General features: G+C 40.9%; 3 protein-coding genes across 5 annotated transcripts in view; 2 read left to right on the forward strand and 1 right to left on the reverse strand.

Annotated features, from left to right (window-relative positions):
* On the reverse strand, positions 1-18,660 carry LOC145486764 (sperm-associated microtubule inner protein 4-like). Of its 2 annotated transcripts, none has more exons than XM_081465474.1 (7): positions 18,578-18,660; positions 12,458-12,637; positions 8,017-8,088; positions 3,213-3,242; positions 2,125-2,404; positions 1,323-1,568; positions 1-1,017 (listed from the first exon to the last, which is right to left on the reverse strand). In XM_081465474.1, exons 2-7 carry the CDS (start codon positions 12,469-12,471, stop codon positions 301-303), a joined length of 1,359 nt encoding a protein of 452 aa, XP_081321600.1. In that variant the 5' UTR covers positions 12,472-12,637; positions 18,578-18,660; the 3' UTR covers positions 1-300. The 2 variants fall into 2 exon arrangements, with proteins under 2 accessions (XP_081321600.1, XP_081321599.1); XM_081465473.1 differs by lacking the exon at positions 18,578-18,660 and adding an exon at positions 14,666-15,012.
* On the forward strand, positions 5,348-7,315 carry LOC145486767 (uncharacterized). Its single transcript, XM_081465477.1, has one exon. It carries the CDS (start codon positions 5,376-5,378, stop codon positions 6,384-6,386), a length of 1,011 nt encoding a protein of 336 aa, XP_081321603.1. The 5' UTR covers positions 5,348-5,375; the 3' UTR covers positions 6,387-7,315.
* Positions 16,111-20,087, forward strand: part of LOC145486769 (sperm-associated microtubule inner protein 4-like) — a 14,352-nt gene continuing 10,375 nt past the window's right edge. For both annotated transcript variants that reach the window (XM_081465479.1, XM_081465480.1), the window contains exons 1-2: positions 16,111-16,396; positions 18,597-18,776. In XM_081465479.1, the coding sequence (XP_081321605.1) occupies positions 16,251-16,396; positions 18,597-18,776 (326 nt within the window). In that variant the 5' untranslated portion in view covers positions 16,111-16,250. The remainder of the gene's footprint in view (positions 16,397-18,596; positions 18,777-20,087) is intronic.

A 20,087-nucleotide genomic window follows, 5' to 3' on the forward strand; every position in this document is an offset into this window, starting at 1 on the left:
GATAAAGACGAACTCAAAGAACGGCTTGTAATATGTTACACTGTATTTCATCAATCTTCTTCTTGCGATACACACAAATTATCTAAATAATGCCACAAATAAATAATCGAGTACCGTCCTTTTGTAATTTTACCTATCTTTGTCACGAAGTACAAAAAAAAAAACTGATTGAAAGCTTCTTACTGTGCTGGCACATAACTTAAGGCAAAAACGAAGCAGTACTGACAGAGAAAAACGTTCCTTGTTCATTTAAGGTTCATCGCCAGCATTTTAATTTTTTCAAAGATTTCAGCCTCCTTTTCATCGATGAAAATAATAAACGTGAATGCCAGTTTCTGGAATAACATGTCTCCTCTCATTGGTCGTTATCCGTATATCTGGTTTCCGACGAATGTCTGGCGCGCCTTCGGGAAACTGCTCGTGAAATCGTCGACGAGCTTCGGTTTTACTCCAGCTGTTCTGCAAATTGAGAAGCGCTGTACTCGGCCTGGTCTCTCCGAGCTTGGCTGATCGAAACCACTTCGGGTACAAGTCGCTATTGGTCGAGCCTGTCTTCGCCTGATCGGAAACTTGGCTTGGCATGTTATTCACTATGGGAGATGGAGGTCGCTTGGTAACCTCAGGTGCCGTAACAGGTCTGGATAGCTCACTGAAATGTTTTGAATTCATGTGATTAGTGATGGATGAATAGTACAAGTGTGGATGAGCGAGGGTGAAAGCGTGCACATCAGAATACTCGCCGCTCGGATGGATCAAGTTGTTCTGCAAGTATCCATTGCTATATTTAGGACCCGTGGTCAAATCTAAGAGTTCTCCACTCACAAAGCAATTGCCATGAGTTTTCTTGATAGACTTTTCCCTGGAATCTTCTTCTCCTTCGTCCTCGCTGTCTGTCAGCCACAGTTCCGTACCATGTCCCACAATCACCTTTTTCTTTTTTTTTGTTTTCTTTCTTACTTCAGTGTGCCGTCCCTCCAGTGGCCGCGGGGACTCGAACTCATTCTTGAAATGTTCTTTCTGTAAAAGAAAAAAAAAAAAACCCAAAAATGACTGCCAGAGAAGAAGGGCCCGGATGGCATTAAAAAGATATTTCGGCTGAACGCTGCTCCTTGGACAGAAATATTTCAGAAAGCAAGGAGAGTTTGGGTAGCATAAAGGTTGAGTCATCCTTGGAATAAGGATGGAGAGTTCTGGGATCAATCTCGTTTAAAAACAAGACACTCACACGACTGGTTGCACTCTTCTGCGCATTTGGAGCGATGTGACTTTTGGACCGACGGCACAAGGAACGTAAGCCCTTCTTTTTACCACCATACACTTACCAGTGTGTCGTCCTCCCCCCTGCAGATCTCGTCAAAGTTGTCCAGTTTAAGAATGTTTTGCGGTCCGTTGCCGGTGAACTGTTCTTGGTAATGCGTCTGCCAGTAGCTCCGCTGTACATTATACAAGGCGTTGGCCGTCCGGGGGGTCACCGCCAGCGACGAATCTCTGTTAGGGGTGTTGGGCACGACCGACGTGGGAGGAGTGGGGTAGTAGTTTTGTCTCTGTAAGTTCGGGCCCTTTACCAGCTTTGGAATGAGAAAGAAAAGAACAAGAAATAAATGATCATCACTGTCTTCCGTTTAAACAAACTGAACTGATCTCAAGGGAGCGGTATCGGGATTGCAACATGACCTCCTAAAGTCAAAACCTAAAAGAGATATGATCATTGTTGGAAACATAAATAGAATGGTTCAGTTTCGTTAAAAATTACTATCTCAGTGAAATGAATAACGAAGCGCGCGAAGTCTAAAAATAAAATGCAAATTATTGAAACCCGCGAGAGTCAGACAACATAAGCATGCTCTGAGAGAAAGAGGAGGTAAATGAACGCCAAATTTTTGCTTTAAAAATTGTTTTAGGAACACTTGCTTAAGCGCTTGAAAAAAGCTTCAAAGCTTCCACCATTCCATTTTGTTTGTCTGAGTTTGTCTGAGTTATGACGTCACTCGCCCTATGGTCACTTGTTCCTCACTGACCATGTGGCTCAACTGCACACAGTCAGGCACAAAAATCATCACCTGCTGCCAAAACGAAATTGTCCGGTTCTTGTTTTTTATTGCAGTTTCAGTGTGTTGATATTACCTGAAGAAGGTTATGTTCCGGCCAAACCAAAGGCTTCCTTTCTGACTCTCTCTGTACCGACACCATTTCCCTCCGGTCAAAATGGCCCTTGGTTTTCTCAAGTACGCTTGGATCTGGAGCCGAGGCTGGGGCTGTGGGGGGTAGGGTGGGTTGAAGCATGACAGGTTGTTTTCCTTTCCTGATGTCATCCGGGGACTCGAGTGAAGGAAACACTTGGAACTTAGGCATGTGTGAGGTATAAGGATGCTCTGATGGGAATCCCAAAGGGATTTGAATTTTCCTGGAGGTGGAAAAATATCAGACAATGATCACATAAAAGGCCATTTTCGAGTTGCTTTTTGCCTCTGTGTCAAAACGAGTATTTTCATGCAAATCAAACTCGTCGAATCAGAGCTATGATTGATGGCAATATAGACCATGAAAGTGACGTGACTGTGACGAAAAGGCAGCTGACGCAGAGCTTTAAAAACTGTCGTATTTTTTTTTCCAATGAAGCCAAATCATCGAATTGTGAAATAGGAATTATAACATTTGGGACGAAGTTTTGGATGAGCTCGTCGGTCTCACACGAAAAGAGTGATTTCACCAACTGTCGTGCCTGCAGGCAATCTCTAATTCGCAGGTGAATTTTCGCTGCTGAAGAAAAACAACAAATCGACCACTTTTTCCCTTGGTATACACATTAATAGGACATAGAAATGGCGTCATAAAATGATCGGAACGCTTTAAAAAAATACTAAATTTAGCCTTAGCTGGGTTTCATACGGGTCCTCTATCCTGATGGAATAGGAATTTGGAGTGTTGGTTTTTGCGGAGGAAGGAAAACCAGAAAACGGGGAAAATACCCTCGGAGCAAGGCGAGAACCAAAGACAAACTCAACCCACATATGGCACCGGGCCGGAATCGAACCCGAGCCACACTGGTGGGAGGCGAGCGCTCTCACCACTGTGCCATCCCAACTCCCCAGTACCACTGGAACCACTGGCTCGCTGTTGGTGGTTCCACTTGAGTCTTGAAAATTTTATGAAGTCACTTCTATAAGAGTGTGGACCGTGGGAAAATTTGGTTATTTCTTTCATTGACTTACCCCATTTCCGACTTCTCTGGACTTGGAACCCTGCAAAGCACAAATGCGATATGCTGTTTCGTTAGATCCCAAGCAGATGCTTTTATGATATTGGGTGTAAAAAGTGGATTTCCATTGTAGCGTTTTTACGAGCGTCAACGGGCGTGAAATTTTATGGCATGGTCTGCGCAAAAAATTAAACGTGGTTCACCTTTTTTTTAGCAGACGCAAGTTTTACATTCATTTATTCTATTTTATTTTACGAAAGTTAAGCCATGAAACTCCACGCCCGTTTACCCGCGTTAAATAACGCGGCGACAATTGAAATCCCGCTAAAAAGAAAATAAAACGCCTATTTCATGAACACTTTTTGTCCAGTTTATAATCCTCCGCACAATTACTTATACGAATGGAGCTTCAGCGACTTGTCGTACCGTACTCCGGCTAAGTATAACCAATCAGAGAGACGGGTGGTGACGTCAATTCTTATCACGTGCCCACATTCTCGTCCCCAGAGCCACCCTGTATCTTTAAGCTGGCGGGGCCTTGGCACGAGGAAAAGATGGCTCTGGAGACATGTATTGATCAGTTAAATCATTCCATTCTCCAAAAAATCGACCGCCTTATCTCTTACTAAAACCATCCGATTGGAACAGCTACAGAATTTAAGCAGATCTTTGCGTATTACAGACCTTTATGTATAGTTCTGGTTCTGGCCAATTAAATTCAGATCACTTCACTGAAAATTCTCCTAGTATTCTTGAAGATCTGTTGGTGTTGTATACCAACGGTTTTAGGTAGAGATCAACCGGTAAATATTGTCAGAAAGGAACTACCGTCGAATCAGTGAAAATCCTAATCAAATCATGTGTCTCCAGAGCCAGCTTTTCCTCGTGCCAAGGCCACGCCGGCGAAAAGGGACAAAACGCTCTGAGGACGAGGATAATCACGTGGAATAATTGAATATTTCACTGCAAAACATTGAAATGAATTGGTTTCTCTCATTGAATCATTCACCAGTTGGCAGCTGGCCAGGTGGAAGAAATTTTAATATTGAATATATTTTTACTTTCTTATTTATAACTGCGGTTGTATTTACACACAGTTGCAAACATAAATTATCTGCAACTAATACCACTAATTCTAACGAAAACCAGTAGCATAACGTAACCACGTCACCTCAAATTTATTCTATACAGCTTGGTTTAAAATCTTTCCCTGGTATTCCCACGTTACTTCCTTAGATTGAGCAGTTTTCCAAAGTCCGAGGAATAGAAAGCAAGGAAAATAATGAATTTTATTTCTACGGACCACCAGTTTGTCAACACGACCAAAATGCAAATGTATTCTTCCAGACTTGTAGAAGGCACTAGAAACCGCGGTAAACCGATTCAGAAACACCTTGTAAACAAAATTGTCATAGTAAAGAAAGAAGGGATGACAAAATCCGTCTTTGAAACATTTCGTTGACAAGAACGTCAAAAGGGTATCAAACGCTGCCAAGTAATAATTAGCAAAATCAAACTATTTTTTTTATGAACACATGGCATAAAAACACAAAAGTAATGCTGGCGTAATTTGCATTTCTAAAGGTTCAGTACAAGGCATAAAGAACCTCAATGAGTTTTCATTACAGCCTATTGTCTCCTGTCTAACAAATTATTCTTGGACTTCACTGTTTATTGCGGCAGAATCTCAAGAAATATTACTATTCATCGAAGTATTCAATCTTCAAAACTTAACGTTGTTTAAGAGATTCATTTAGCAGGCCACTTGTTTGTGTGACATTTAGTAAATACGTGTTTAAGTTGTGTGACAAAAGTAACGGTCACGTTTGACTTTTCAGATCTTTTGTACGGGTGGTGATGGAAATACGAGCTTCATACATGATTGAAAATCCATGAAATTTGAGCACATGGAACCGGGCAAATGCAACGCGAGCTATCTACAGGATAACAACATCACAACGCTCACGAAAATAACACAACTCTCGTGACTTTTGCGTTATATGGCAAACTAGTCATATTCGTCTCTCGTGAACGTTACTATGGTAACCCTCTTCAAAAGACCAACCAGAAGACATGCAGCGGAGCGAATCTACGTGTCGCTAATATTCAGGGAGTGCCTCGCTGTCGAGATCTGACTGGAACGGTGATTTTAGCACGCAAGTGCACTCCTCCAAACATGGCGGCGAACTCGGAAGAATCAAGCCACGATCTTTACGCGGTACAGCTCTATGACAAAGAGTATTTGAGGCCGCGCACGACCGATGTTCATGGCTTACACTTACCAGACAAGCAAACGTTTTCGATCCACGTCGATCCGAACATGCTGGACGACAATAAAGAATATTCAGTCCCCAAGCGTCTGGAACACCTCGAGAAACGACTGCATGGAGGAAAGAGCAGGGAAAAGCGAGGCACCTTCCGCAAGGAAAACCTACTGCTGGTCGATCTGGAGAGAACGACGGCCCTCAAGGAGCTAATCACCGGAGAAATACCTGTATTCGCCCTGAAAACTTTCAAAGAAAAGGGCGAGAAACGATACATGGAGTTTTCACTCAGCAAAAGTGCTTCTGATGACCTGAGACAGAGGGATCAGCAGAGAAGGCTGGAAGCCGCTATGAAAATCGCTTTCGCTAACTACCTGCACTGGAGCCGCGTGTTTGAAGAGATCGAAAGCAAAAGCGAGAGGACCGCGTTTGAACAAGCGCGTCATGAAGACCTGGAGGACTACCTTCGCAATCCGCTCGAGTGCAAGGGCGTCGTGTATTGCTACCTTGTGATAGACGAATCGCAAACAGATGACAAGAAATACCAATTCTACATCGGCGGGGCAGAAGGCGAATTCACGAGGAAGATCAAGGAACATAACACATCCGGAAACAAGCCGCTATTGGAGCTGACCCTGCAAGACAAGGCGCTCTGGCCTGTGGAAGATCAACACCTCAAGAGAAAATTTAAAGAATCACTGCCGAAATCCTCCGGCAAGAAAGGAGATAAACAAGACGACGACCATGTGCCGAAGCTAGACTACGAACCGAAAGTTGTGGTGATCACTTTGGACTTTGGCTACACGGAGAGCTTTGCCGAAGATTTCAAGAGCCTCATCGACAGCGAAGACACAACGGAGAAGCTGGCACAAAGTTATGCACAGTACTTCGCCGCAAAGAGTCCGATTGGACTGAATGGCTGACTCTCACTAACCATGTGATTACCAGTTGTAGTAAGTTAAATTAAATAATGCACGAGGATTTTTTATCATTGCTTAAGAACAATGTGGAATTGTCATTAACCCTACGCAGAGGACAGCTTGTTGTTCTTGACAAATGTTGATAGCAGTTAGTGGCGTGAATTGAGTTCGAGTTAGATTATCTGTGCGGTTCTTGTATTCTTCACAGATCTGATGTTTGTAGCATTTAGTGATAACCCCACACACTTGGTATTCAAAGTGGTGTTATCAGGGATGCTTCTAGCTCATTCCAGTCATTTCATTGAATCGAAAACGTTCCGCAAAGGCCGAAAACAAAACCACTGACTTGGGTGTGTGTTTTAAATGAGCAGTGAGTTGTGAATGCAATGTGAACGAGTGAGATGTAGAAAGTATACTTGTCATTCAAATCGCAGTCTCGTAGAAGCTACACAAAAGAGCGAGATCTTTGTGCCGGCGTTAAATAAATCATAGATAAATAAAACGAAATTGGTCCGAGGTTGTTAAAAATCGGCGATATAAGGGCAATATATTTCGCGAGAAGTCGTTTTTAAGTCTGACTACCTGAAGCCATTTTCTTCGCAATTCAAACAAGTTACAAGATATTTTTGGCGTTTAGAGATTTGTTAAGGTCCCAGAGGGGCGAGCGTTTAGTTCAATGCGTGACAAAAGAAATTTCAACTGTCGTCACTTTTTTATCGCGGCGTGTTGGAATTGAGTGTTACTGGAAACGTTACCCCGCTTTGCTCGTTATTATGCATGTAAACAGTTGGAGCGAAAGCAATTGATATCATAAACGGTGTTTTAGTGTGTAAACTCTCTCGCTTATCGCCCAACAATGCCGTACAAACTAGACTATCGACGACAAAGGACTTTCGAAGCCTCAATTATAATACAGAGTCGAACTTCATAAACTGAAAAAAACCACACACGATAACCATAGCATTCTAAATGTTTTGCATTGATTTCGTCCATCGTAACTACATATTACCGCGACTAAATGCACCGTGGCAATATCTTAAACTGTTGTGGTAAGGCCCTGTGTGATTCCTAAATCGCATTAGTTAAATTAAAGACTTCCAAATGACTCGTGAATCCGTTTAGCACCCTATTCTTCAAGTTCCGTTTTCCTTTACTGCCCTGAGGAGGGTGTCTTGCAGAAGCCACTAAAATGCAAATTCGCAATATTTTGAAATCGCTACATGTAAACATAACATCCGCCTCCTTTGTTTTCTTGCCGTCGAATCCTGCCCTTTTACTAGTAATTAGACATCTGATTGTTTTGCGCAAGTCAGCCTTTAGCCTTTAGTGACTAATGTTAGAAAATATTCATGGTTCGCTCACTCTATTTGATCTCAATTGTACCGCATTTGCAGAAAATACTGCGCAAAAAGCAAAGAAAAAAGATAATTGTTAAAAAAAAAATACTAAACGATATTTTTACGAGCATGATTTTCCCTTCATTACCGTCGCATTGAACGGGAGAGGCGGAATCAATTTGAATACTTAATTTACTTGAGAGGAAAATTCGAGAAAATCGAACTCCAATTCGAGTGAAAAGTTTTGTGGGTTTAGCCACAGTTACCACTAATTTACCACAAGATGCTGTACTTACAATTCATCATTTGTTCGCAGGTTACTCTTCTTTAATAAAGTAAGGTCGTAATACTGCTCAATAGGAATACCACTGAAAGACAATAATAGACTGCCATTAATACAAGGAAAGACAGACTCGAAAAACAGGAAGAATTGTAGAGTGGAAATCAGCCAATACTGCTGAACGCAGTGTTTGTTTTTCCAAGCTGAGGTTGTTTTTTAACCTGAAAAAAACACATTTCAACTATTTTATCTTATCTTGAAGGGTTTCATTTCTTTCTGTCTCTCGTGGAGAAAACAATGAGGATGACAAAAGAAGGTTTTTAATTTGTTTTTATATGCAAGAATAACCCCAGAGGAAAGGGGTGAAATTTTACATGAATGTGTGAGGAACGGCATTGAGAGAAAGTATTCACAGGCGCGCGAATGATACGTTGGTTTACATGACAAGGAAATCATGTTTTTTTTGCGAGTCCATCGTTTTATACCAGGAAACTAGTTTTTCTCCTTACCTCTCGCTCTTAACGCCTACACGTTGCAGTTCCCTTAAAACAATTCATGGTGTCACAAGATTTTTGACAGCCTTAGGGTTGGGAAAAAATATTTTGTAAAAATGTTCATGCGGTTTGAGCAGGTTTCAGTTGTGTTGACAGTTCGAGGGTGACAACAATAAGCCGACATTATTGTTTTTGGCGTGTTAGATTTATCACATGTGCAAGTTACGGAAACTTGCCTGAACGAAATGTAAAACAATAACAATATTGGATGAAGACAAAATAATATAACCCACGTGGTACATTATTTTTTCTTGAAAATATTTCGGAAATTCAGAAAGTTTGCTACTTAATTTTCCAAGGTATTTAGACTAGCCACCTCGAAAACCTGGTAGAGTAGTCGTTCTTTTCGAGGCCGGCCCACACTAGGGGAAATGTTGCGAGGACATGAGAAGGGGAAATATTCCAACGACAATTGTCTTCATGTGAGATGCTCGTTTTTGCAGAAAGGTTGTGTTGCGAGGACAAAATTGTGTACTCGCAACATTTTGCATGAATTTCAGCTGCAGGGACAAAATGACCTCAATTTTCAATATTGTATCATGTACACTGCCCTTCCAAACTGTCCCCGTTACAACATAGAAATGAACCAATATCCGCTTCGTGTACGCCATCTTGCGTGCTGTCTCTGCACCACGCATGGATCCCAGGCGTATACATGAAGGAGCTCGTCCCCTCTTCACCTCCCCGCAACATGTGTCCTAGTGTGTGGAGTTCCGTCGTAGCCAGAACGCGAAAAAGCTGTTCGTTTCGTACATTAAAAATCGTCACTGCAATAGATCTTTCACAGATCTTTTTTCGTAATTTTCTTCAAGTTTTCTCCGTCCTAGTTACTGTGTATTCAAGAAAACGTTTTAAACCTAAGTTAAATTCTTCTTTAAGTTAAAAACTGTAAGAAAATCGAGGTGTGACTGTCTTATTGACAGCTTATGAGAAAAGATTTGAATAAACTAAACTTGAACTGAACTAGGTGTGTTTCTGTTCCATTGACAGAAAACGCAAGCAAGAGGGTAAAAAAGCCGCGCGAAGATTGGATCAGAGACTAGGAGCGATTTGCTTGTCATTTTTCCGCTTGTTCTTTTCTAACTAGTTTAATTTGATTTCTTCTTGTCGTGACTTCATTACACGTCTGCCTGTTGCTACTGCACCGCAAACTCCCATAAACAACACAGTCTTGTCGGTGGTAAACTTCTCAGTAATCACGATTTTCAAAAAGCTAAATGCGCGCGTGGAAGCAAGCCAAGGGCCTGATTACATGGCGAATTTCAGCCCAGGCTGAAATTTCAGCCCGACTAAGGGCCTGATTACATGGCGAATTTCAGCCCGGGCTGAAATCTCAGCCTGGCTTGGGGGGCTGAAATTTTGTTGCGAATACATAATGAATTTCAGCCCGGGCTGAAATATTAGCCTCGGGGCCAAATATGAAATTGTGTGCGAAAAGTCTCCAGAGAATCAAAATGGCGCCGAGAACACGAATCGTGAAAATAGGCGCATTGCTTCTCTCGTAGTTTGACCTTTTGTTGGCGCTCAATTGCTAACTTTTTGGGATAGTAACACCCTACAATGATGATGGAACTGAAACGAAACCTGTCTCTTAGCCAGAAAGACGTACTTGCATATAAAGAAAATATGTCCTCAAGCTTGCCGAGTTCGTGGCCTCCCCGACAGCCTCGTGCTGTTTAACCTTGTCTCGATGTTCTTCTATTCCATCTGAGCTTTAAAATTAGAGGGATTCTCTATTTTATCGCCCTTATTCCACTGAGATAGCTTCTACTTCGCAGCGGCAGCCATCTTATTTCCTGCTTTTCAGCCCGGGCTGAAATTCCGTTTCGATTACATGGGATTTTTTCAGACTTTTTAGCCCGTTTGCCCGGGCTGAAAATCCTAGCCCGGTTTGAAAAACTGGGCTAGGATTTTCAGCCCGGGCTGAATTGCGGCCCGGGATGAATCCTTCTGCATGTAATCGCCAATTTGATTTCATGAGAATTTGTTTCAGAAGCCGGGCTGAAATTCGCCATGTAATCAGGCCCTAAGGGGGCTGAAATTTTGTTGCGATTACATAACGAATTTCAGCCCGGGCTGAAATATTAGCCTCGGCGGCAAATATGAAATAGTGTGCGAAAAGTCTCCAGAGAATCAAAATGGTGCCGAGAACACGAATCGTGAAAATAGGCGCATTGCTTTTCGCGTAGTTTGACCTTTTGTTGGCGCTCAATTTTTAACTTTTTAGGATAGTAACCCCCCACAATGATGATGGAACTGAAACGAAACCCGTCTCTTAGCCAGAAAGACGTACTTGCAAAGACAGAAAATATGTCCCCAAGCTTGCTGAGTTCATGGCCTCCCTGACAGCGTCGTGCTGTTTAACCTTGTCTCGATGTTCTTATATTCCATCTAAGGTTTAAAATTAGAGAGATTCTTTTTTTTATCGCCTTTATTCCACTGCGAACGCTTCTACTTCGTAGCGGCAGCCATCTCATTTCCTGCTTTTCAGCCCGGGCTGAAATTCCGTTTCGATTACATGGGATTTTTTCAAACTTTTTAACCCGTTTGCCCGGGCTGAAAATCCTAGCCCGGTTTGGAAAACCGGGCTAGGATTTTCAGCCCGGGCTGAATCCTTCCCCATGTAATCGCCAATTTGATTTCATGAGAATTTGTTTCAGAAGCCGGGCTGAAATTTCAGCCCGGCTAACCAGGCTGAAATTTCAGCCCGGGCTGAAATTCGCCATGTAATCAGGCCCGAAGAGACCATGATCTCGTCTCTTGATGAAGGATAATATATTTTTTTGGCGGTTCCATTTCCTGTTTTTCGTGCTAAGAATCTATTTATGCAAATGTTTTTGGAAGGGAAAGCCTACCCGTTTCCGCAAACCCGAATTTTTCTCTTTGAATACACACCGCCAAATGTTCTGCCCCTAACCCCCTAACTTAAAACAGTGGTTTAAAGGAATGGTTAGTACTTACCCGACAACGTTTGGCAACTCATTCCCGCAAACAGTGGACTGGTTTATCACGCTTTGAGATGCACTTCTCAGAACTGAATTTTAGCCTTGTGTTGATGGAATACCATTTTTGTAAGCTCCGCATGTCGTTGTCAGAATTTCGTCCAACGATTGACGTAAGTAGCTTAGATACACTGAGCAAGAATTTCTCAGGTGCTTTTTCTAAGTGTCAATTGAAGACCGATGAAAATTTCACAACAGATAAAAATTCTTCGTTCAATTAAGATTTCTCGACCGATCAAAAACGACACGAAGAACTGAAGCGCTCAAAGCAGAAGTTTCTCAGGTATTGGTTGTTAACAATTGGACGAACAAGGGGGAGGGTGCAAGGGTGATTAACCCCTCGGATTTTTTTTTCGCACTTCGTAGCGGACAGGGTCCCGGTAAATTACAGAAATGTCTCTTTCCTGATTTCCGTGTTATATTGCCATTTCCTACTAACTATTCGAATAAATTGGATGAAAATCTTCTGTAGAACAAAATAGAACAAGTATTTTGAGGGAGAGGTACAAGATTACACGGATGGAAATGGATTACAGTTCATCAAATTTGACTGTCACAGGATGCCAAGGAATCTAAATTGCCATTCTGGTGAAATTTTGATTTTTTTCAGTAATTTTCTTTTTCTTTTTATTTGGTCTTTCATTCTTTTCAACAGATTTGGTAGGTTTTTTTTGTTTTGTTTTTGTTTTTTTGTTTTGTTTTGTTTTTTTTTTTCATTCCATTGCACGATTATAAAGCATGTTTACAGCAAGCTTCCCGCCATACTCATTAGAACACGACATATCAGCCGAACACTGTCCCTTCAATATTGTGAGGATTTGTCACCAAAACCCTACCTTGAAATGCTGGTAAATCAAGAAAGGCCTCGCTTCGTGTTCTAACATCACATAATTTTGCTTACCGTGGAAATGGCATCACACCCCCTCCATAGTGCCTGTGTCCCTTCTGTACCCGGGTGGGGGGCTCCTGCTTGGGCCGATACTCCTTGGGTAGCTGAATGGGACCGAAGCCACCATAGCTTAGACTGCGGCCCCATGGCACCTTCGGTGACCTGTTCGTCTGTGACAGATAACGGTCGAAGCTGTTGGCGGAGAAGAAAAGAGTTTGAAGAATGAACAAATAAAACGTGTTGGGTATACAGGGCAAGGCGTGGACCGAAGACTCTCTCTGAGAAAAAATCTCTTGTTAAAATGTCAAGTAGAAACTGAATGTCACGTTTTTCACGCCTTGTTAAAAGAGCTCCTGAGGTCTTGCTAGTATCACACCCTCTGGAAGTGACTGCTGTAGGTCCCCTTGTTTGGTAGTAGACCTGACTCGAGAGAGCGGCCCAAATCGAGCCTGGTAATAGTAATGGTAGTAATAGTAATAATTTATTTAAGGTCGAAAACGTGGGAGGTGTTTGCACAATCTTCCGAGCCAGAGGCTCATGTTGAAAACGCTCGACAACAAATAAATAGGATCTAAGAACTAATTACAAAAATGAGGTATTAAAATGCTCGTAAAAACTCTAAATACTAATCCTCTAAAGAGATAAAAAGCAGGAGTTACAAGTACACCCTTAAAATTCCGCTATATCGCTAAAGCATTTACGAAAACGAGCAACGGTCTCACATTGTTTAACACAGTTCGGCAAATTGTTCCAACAGTGTGAAACAATATAAGAAAATGAATTATGTAGATAACGACTATTATACGAAAATTGCTGTACTATTAGATCTTAAATTATAGTGTATGATGCGTGGCTTAAAAAATTAGAGATGTATGAAGGAGCGAGACCATTAGATGTAATTTATTTTTCATTTATTGTACCAAACAGCCTGGTTGTTTGGTGATTACTGAAAAACCAGAACAACAAATAAAAAAACGAACTATTTATTTACTGATCAACAGCTACATTAAGAACAAAGAGATGAATTCTTATGATTGACCTGTTTGATACACGTGTTCACAAAATATGCGAAACTTTATTTTTTCAAACTCAATGTGTGAACACATGAATTTGTCAATCTAGTTCAGTTTAGTCTAGTTTCAGTTTTCTCATCTCTTTTCCTTGACATCTTGGAGTATTTTGTTCAGGTAACATATCTCAACAGTTGGATAGAGCCTGGCAATCAATTTGGCTAACCAACTGTGCGAATGAACCTGGTAACGTGACAACTAATGATTCAAGAGTAGTGTGACTCATAATCACGTCGTCATTTACCTGCGTGACAGGCCCTGAAAACAATTTTCGCCTTGTGCTTGTACACAGGCCGAGAGATAATTCTGCTGAAAACCCTGCACATACTGATAGGACACTCATAAAAGCGTTCGTCACAACAACAAAACTTGTCAACTAAAGGAACTGTCACGCACAAGAAACATCTGCGACAGCGAGGCGTGTATTTGCCAATTAGGTCCAATTGAATAGACCACCTGTTCACACAGCCGGCCAAGAAAACAGAAAACCATTTGAACGCATCAGCTTCTGAAGTAAATCTGCAGAGCTCTTAAAACTAACAGCTGACATCAAGTAAAGAAAAATATGTCCCGATTTATTTTGCTAGAGCAAGACATGATGACCAATAGAGAAAATTTTTCGTGGTTAGATTTACAACAAAAATTAATCTTGATGCAAGGTCTTCATCACTGAAGTATTATTAAATCGCTCACAATTTATAATCTGATATTTCCACTCTGGGTACAATCAGAAAAATAGGTTTCACGATTATCAGATGTAGTAGCTAAAAGCTCAATGTATAGTGAATACTAACTACTAAATTAAAGTTACATCTCACATTAAACCTCTTGTATATAAAAATGTTGAAAGATATGCCCTTAAAAACTAACTGAGATATGTAATATATAGTAATACAAAAGCTAAAAGTAAAAAAGAAAGTTTTTGGAGCGTTTTAAACTCTGTCAAACCACTTAGCAACGTGCTAGCAACGGTCCGTATGGATTGTTTCACAAAAGCGCTGAAAGCGACACCGGGTAAATCGCGAAAACCTCAAATTACCGCAGTTCACAGCGAACATAAAGCGAGAATAAACGATTTGGTTTGACTTCAACGCCACACCGCCTTGTTCCAAAGGGAAAGAAGCGAAATGTAACACTACTTTGTACTTACTGATCCTGAGATACAGTAATCCTGTCATGGTACTGTGGAGTATGAAGAAAATGCGATTCGAAATTCCTTGACAAGTAGTCGACACCTTGATGTTCCTTGTACAGTCCTTGTTGCAGCGCAGTGGTCATTCTTCTGCCGAAGTCTTCGCGCTCGATTGACGGAATTTGTTTCAAACTACATCGTAACTTTCTCGAATAGTTTCAGTGGAGTTGAAGTTTTGCAACTTCTCTCGCGTACATCCGGTCAGGCAGTCAGCTACACAGCGCAATTCATAATAAACATAAATTTTGCCAAGGAGACGCTTGCTTGTATGATTGGTTTATTAAACAATGGGATGCGTGGCTATTGTTTTGATCAGATTACTTGGTCTTTCAATGAAGAAGAACAATGTGAGAGTAATTTAAAATGCCGAGAATGATTATAACTGTAATACATGCTAGTGTCCTCTTTCATTATGTTTATAGCTATATTTGTTAGCAGCCAAGCTGCGCACTCGCGCGCGAAAGCCCGCCAGCTACGCGTTTGGTTCTCTACGCTACACTTTTTTTTGCTCTCGAGAATGACACTCGAGTCTCACAGTATTACATATTACAGTGCCTTTCTCCATAGAGGTGTATAAATGGGCACAAAGATTTGACAAAGACTGGTTGAATACTGAAACTTTCCTTCTGGACGCAAACATGAGCCCATGACCGCTCACGAGAACTTGCAGATCATGAAGACTTTTTTTTTACGCCCCGTCCACAATTCGCCGGAGAAATTTGAAAACGGTGATTTCACTCTGAAAACGCATCAAATGTTTTCTGTCCACTCCAACGCCGAAAAAACTTGAACATGATTCTCGTCACGTCATCGTTTCCAAAAAAACTCCGTTTTCAAAATGTTTTCCGAACTCACTAAACGCAAAGCCAACATTTTCAAATTCCTCCGATTTGAAGAGCGTTCTCGTGACGGATTAGTGTGGACGGCAGGGATAACCGTAGAAATAAAGCTGCGTTTTCAAATTTCTCCAGCGTAGTGTGGACAGGGCCTAGCCTCAATTTACAGCGTTTGCATTTAATAATTTATAATAAATGCAAAACTCCATTCATTTATCATTACTTTCTTCTGGCATTTTTTTCTCTTGCACAAAAATGTTTTGTTTCTCTTACAACTTAACTGCGCTTTGAAAATTCACTTACTTTGCTGAGTGCGACTACTGAAAACCACCGGAAATGTTTACTGCTTGAAAAAGGAATGCTCCTAAGGGTTTAAAAAGAGGCCGCACTTTTGTTTAGCATGTTCCCTATTGGCGTGTATAATGACAGAGTAAATAGTTGACTTTGTTCTTTTCTTTCAATCCCTTCAGAGGTCAACATGAACAGACAAGGCCAGCGCGATTAGTGACGTCACACGTCTCGTCTGACTGCACACGAGGCAAGGTAACCTTGGCGAATTTTGTTTAGCGTTCGAGGGATATCCGGCCATAGAAATAAGGAATTTCTACATGATTTAACCCGAATTATTCACATCATTGGCTTCGGTGCACTATTTTTACCTCGCTGGCTGCCATGTGAGCAAGTTTTCTGTAACCAGGGGCTGAGAGATGGCCGTCGCTACGAGTTATCTGTCAAAGTTACAGCATGAACTCTACCATGAAAAACATGGCTTTGACAAGCTCTCCAGAAATTTTCAGTCCTCTCTGGTCCATGATCCGTCGCACATTCGCCGTATAACAACTTATCCTGATCGGTGAGTCCATACAGAGTTTGTTAACTTTCCTAATAGTCCTAATATATCTACCCGCGGAGATCAGCAAATTAAAACTTACACGAAACGCGGCAAAACTCAGTCACAAAGTGCGAATTGAGAAAACACATTCATCATAAATTTTTAGTAGATATGGTAATTTACTTATTCATGATCAAAAAGCAGCAACTGTTAGATGTTAGCTACACCAGGTGGTAATGTGCATCCCCCAATGAGAAACAAAGAATGCGAGTTCTTCGAAAAATATCACGCAACATGAAAACCGTCACGTCACGGCTATGTTTTGGTAACCCTCACAGTAAAACTTTTTAAAAATTTGTAAAGCAAGACATATGCGTGAAACCCTTTTCCTGGTAGTACGGTACTCCTTCGAGTTACAAGATCAAAACAGGAAACTGCTGTGTTCTACCGCTTTTTGTCCGTCTTACCTGACTTAGTAAGGAGCATAGGCACGTAATTCGTGCAGAGGGCTAACTAGGCTATGAAGCTAATTCAACTGAAGAAGCATAGGCACACAATTCGTGCAGAGGGGTATGTAGCTAATTGTCTCCAAAGTTGAACAAAGAAAGTTAGCAAATGCTATGATTATTTAGATTGATAAAGGTAACTGAAAAAGACACAGAAAAAAAATAAGTGGAAACATCAAAGGAAGATTACAATGGAGACATAAATGAATAAAGTTTACGATGCTTTCTTGGGGAGAAATTTGAGTAACTATCTCCCTTCTCTGAGCACACTCCCTTATTTAAGCACAAACGGTCTGCACAAACCAAAGTGTGTGGTTTTGTGCTGTTTTACTCTGATAAAAGGTATGTTTTGTGCACTGTAATTGTGCATGGGTTTTTAAAAGAAACTTTTTTCATTGTTATGATTTAAGGGAATTCCCCTGAAATAAAACTGCACATAGATTTTTGTTCAAACTTTGTCCAATGAATATTTATCATATGAGAACTTTAATTATAAAATAACAAAGGTTGTGCCCATGCTTGTTAAGGAGCAGTGAGGCATTGAAAATGTCCCAATTTAGCCTTATTTAATGCTTATTGCAAGAACGCATTCCAAGTTATTGTAAACTCTTTGTGAGCCCAGACTGATGAAAACACCCCTCAAACTACAGTCAATACTTGTGTCGAACACAAATAAACTTTTTAAATTTGATTTTGACAGACAGCTGAATCCTTGTTAAGATGTTGGAACCAAATTGCTTGCCATGGCTACCAAACTGCGAAATAGAAAAGACTACAGTGCAGCTGCTATTTTCCTTATTTATTCAATTTTCAACAATAGAAATCAAATCAGTCTTTTCTCATGCAAAGCTAATGATTAGTTGATTTAAATGACTGGAAAAAAATTTGGGGTGCCTGAGCTCGTTCGTGAGCTATAGCCATTTTTCAACAGACAGAACTCATGTTTTCAATGTGCAGATGCATGAACGCACACCAATGATGCCATAAATTATGCGCGGTAAGGATGCACAATGCAATACTGGGGAATGCCCCTAAGGACTTGAACGCTTATCCCAAATAAGAATTCACAGAGAAACCACCCCTTGGTGGCTGAGATCGATATTAAAATGTGTCAGTACTAATTAAAAGATCTAAAATAAAGCAGCATCCCTGAAATTTAAACATTATGTAAAATGTAAAGCCAAAAAGGGTCAGGGACACCCAATGGATCATTTTGGGTAAATCATCTGTTTGATTGGTCTGTAATCCCCTCAAACTTTAGTCACCTCAAACTTTTGTGACGTGAGAAATATGATGCCTGTTGTTTTTAGATTGATAACACCTGATAAAAATGTCATTTTGGGCTTTGAAAAGAGCCAGCTATGATTTTTGCAAAGGCAAGAAGAGTTGCTATGGTTTTTGAGAAATGGACAAGAAAGCCCTGGTGAATTTGAGAAGACTCGAGTTCCCCTAAAAATTATGTCAGAACAGATAAAAAATTTATCATTAGCCTAAAATTCACCTACAGAGCTTTAAAGCACTCCAGATAACCAAAAACAGTATTTTAGAGCATTTGAGGGATAGCCTTTCATGAGTGCCCTTGAAATGTAAATATTTGAAAATATTTGAAGAAAGGCTCTATTTATCATAAAGTTGTGGTAAATATGCCACAAGTAAAAAGACAATTATTAGAGTTTGGAATAAAAATGCCACTGACCTTCATCAACATTTTCTAGGTACTCCCGCCATCTTGAACAAGCCAACACTCATGTCAAATGTCCCTGGGGTCGTGCTCGTAGCTATGCCGGGGAGGCCCCCGTGTGCCTTCCAGAAAGCCATCGGCCCAAATGTGAACCACCAGCCTTACTTCAGAAGGGACATAAACACTTTGGCAGTGGGGTTGCTCCTCATCCAAGGTGAGTTAAATATCCAGCTGATCAACACCTCAATTCACCTAACTATGCCAATGCATTGTTAAGCAGACTGGTGATGAGAATAAAGAAAATCATCAATTAGAGGTTTTCATTAACATTTTCAGCAGGGTGGTAACTGGTTTTCACAGGTGGACAAAACTACTTGAACTGAACTTTGTTACATGAAAACCTTTTCACTAAATGTTCAAACCAGGTGGGCAAAATCATCCTCACAGCCAGGCAATTTGCTCGGTGCTCAGTCTTTAATGAAACCCCTGCATTGGGTAATCTATGTTGCAGGTGTATTTTTGGGAAGGTAGGGATGAAGTGGAGAGATAAAAATAGAATTAGAGAGAGGGCATTTTTACTGTTCTGTTTCCTTTCTCCATCTCCCACCCCACCCTAAAAAATATTTTCTTACTCAGGAGATAGGTTTCTGTTGCACCATTGGGTGATGTTAACAGGGTCATTCAGTGTTAACAGGGTGTATGGTGCATTATTATACTAGTAAACTACTCCTCTGGGGGAACTCCTATATGAAAAGGTTGTGGATGCTAGCCGTCTTGCTGAGGGTTATAAATCAAGGATTCTGGTCTCCCTTAGGGTGTTCGTGATGAAAAGCCACAATTTTTAGCTGCCAAAGTATCTTTTAGAGTGCAATCAAAGAGACAATTCTAAAAAATGCTCTCATTTCCATTTTTCTGCTTGATTTCTGATGGTCTCACCAGTACAGTGTACTAGTGCAGGCTCCCTTTCCTGAACAGCAGCTAGTATTTGGTTTTAAGCGGTATCTTTTAGCAGTCAAATAAAGCGCAAGCCACACCCAGATTGGTCTCCTTTAGGGGTTTAATTCAAACTTTCTGACAAGTTTCCCTGAACTTTTCATATGAGGGTCCTCCCTGGGACTACTCCCTTTAAATTATGTCACAATTTATTTACTTCTTGCCATTTGCACAGTTAAGGCAACTTTTACTGTAAACCAGTTCATCTCTATGGCCTATTTAATGTAAAAGGAATCATTCAAAGTAGTTGGTTTGCGAGTGTCTGGGCATGCTAGCTCATGCAAGATGGTGAAACCCCTTTTTGAAAATTTGAAAAGTTTATGAGGTTGAACAAAAATAAATTTGTGCGAATTCTTTGGCTTTTTCTTCGCCCAATACTTTGGAAAACTTCACTTAGCCAGACTGAATGAATTTCCAAGTTTCTAAAAGGTATTTAAAGCTTTAAAGTCGAAATATTCAAGTATTCTGAGGCAAACAAAAACCATTGTGTGCCAATTGAGCGGCCACCCCTTATAAAGCGCCAGGTTATTTA

The sequence above is a fragment of the Orbicella franksi genome, chromosome 5 (assembly GCF_964199315.1).
Source record: "Orbicella franksi chromosome 5, jaOrbFran1.1, whole genome shotgun sequence".
Classification (NCBI taxonomy): Eukaryota; Metazoa; Cnidaria; class Anthozoa; order Scleractinia; family Merulinidae; genus Orbicella; species Orbicella franksi.

Coding starts and splice junctions, on each gene's coding strand:
- LOC145486767 (XM_081465477.1), top strand. CDS start 5,376: ATGGCGGCGAACTCGGAAGAATCAAGCCACGATCTTTACGCGGTACAG.
- LOC145486764 (XM_081465473.1), bottom strand. CDS start 14,793: ATGACCACTGCGCTGCAACAAGGACTGTACAAGGAACATCAAGGTGTC. Junction 12,638..14,665: donor ATTACTGTATCTCAGGATCA/GTAAGTACAAAG, acceptor CTCCGCCAACAG/CTTCGACCGTTATCTGTCAC. Junction 1,018..1,322: donor GGGGGGAGGACGACACACTG/GTAAGTGTATGG, acceptor TTTCTTTTACAG/AAAGAACATTTCAAGAATGA.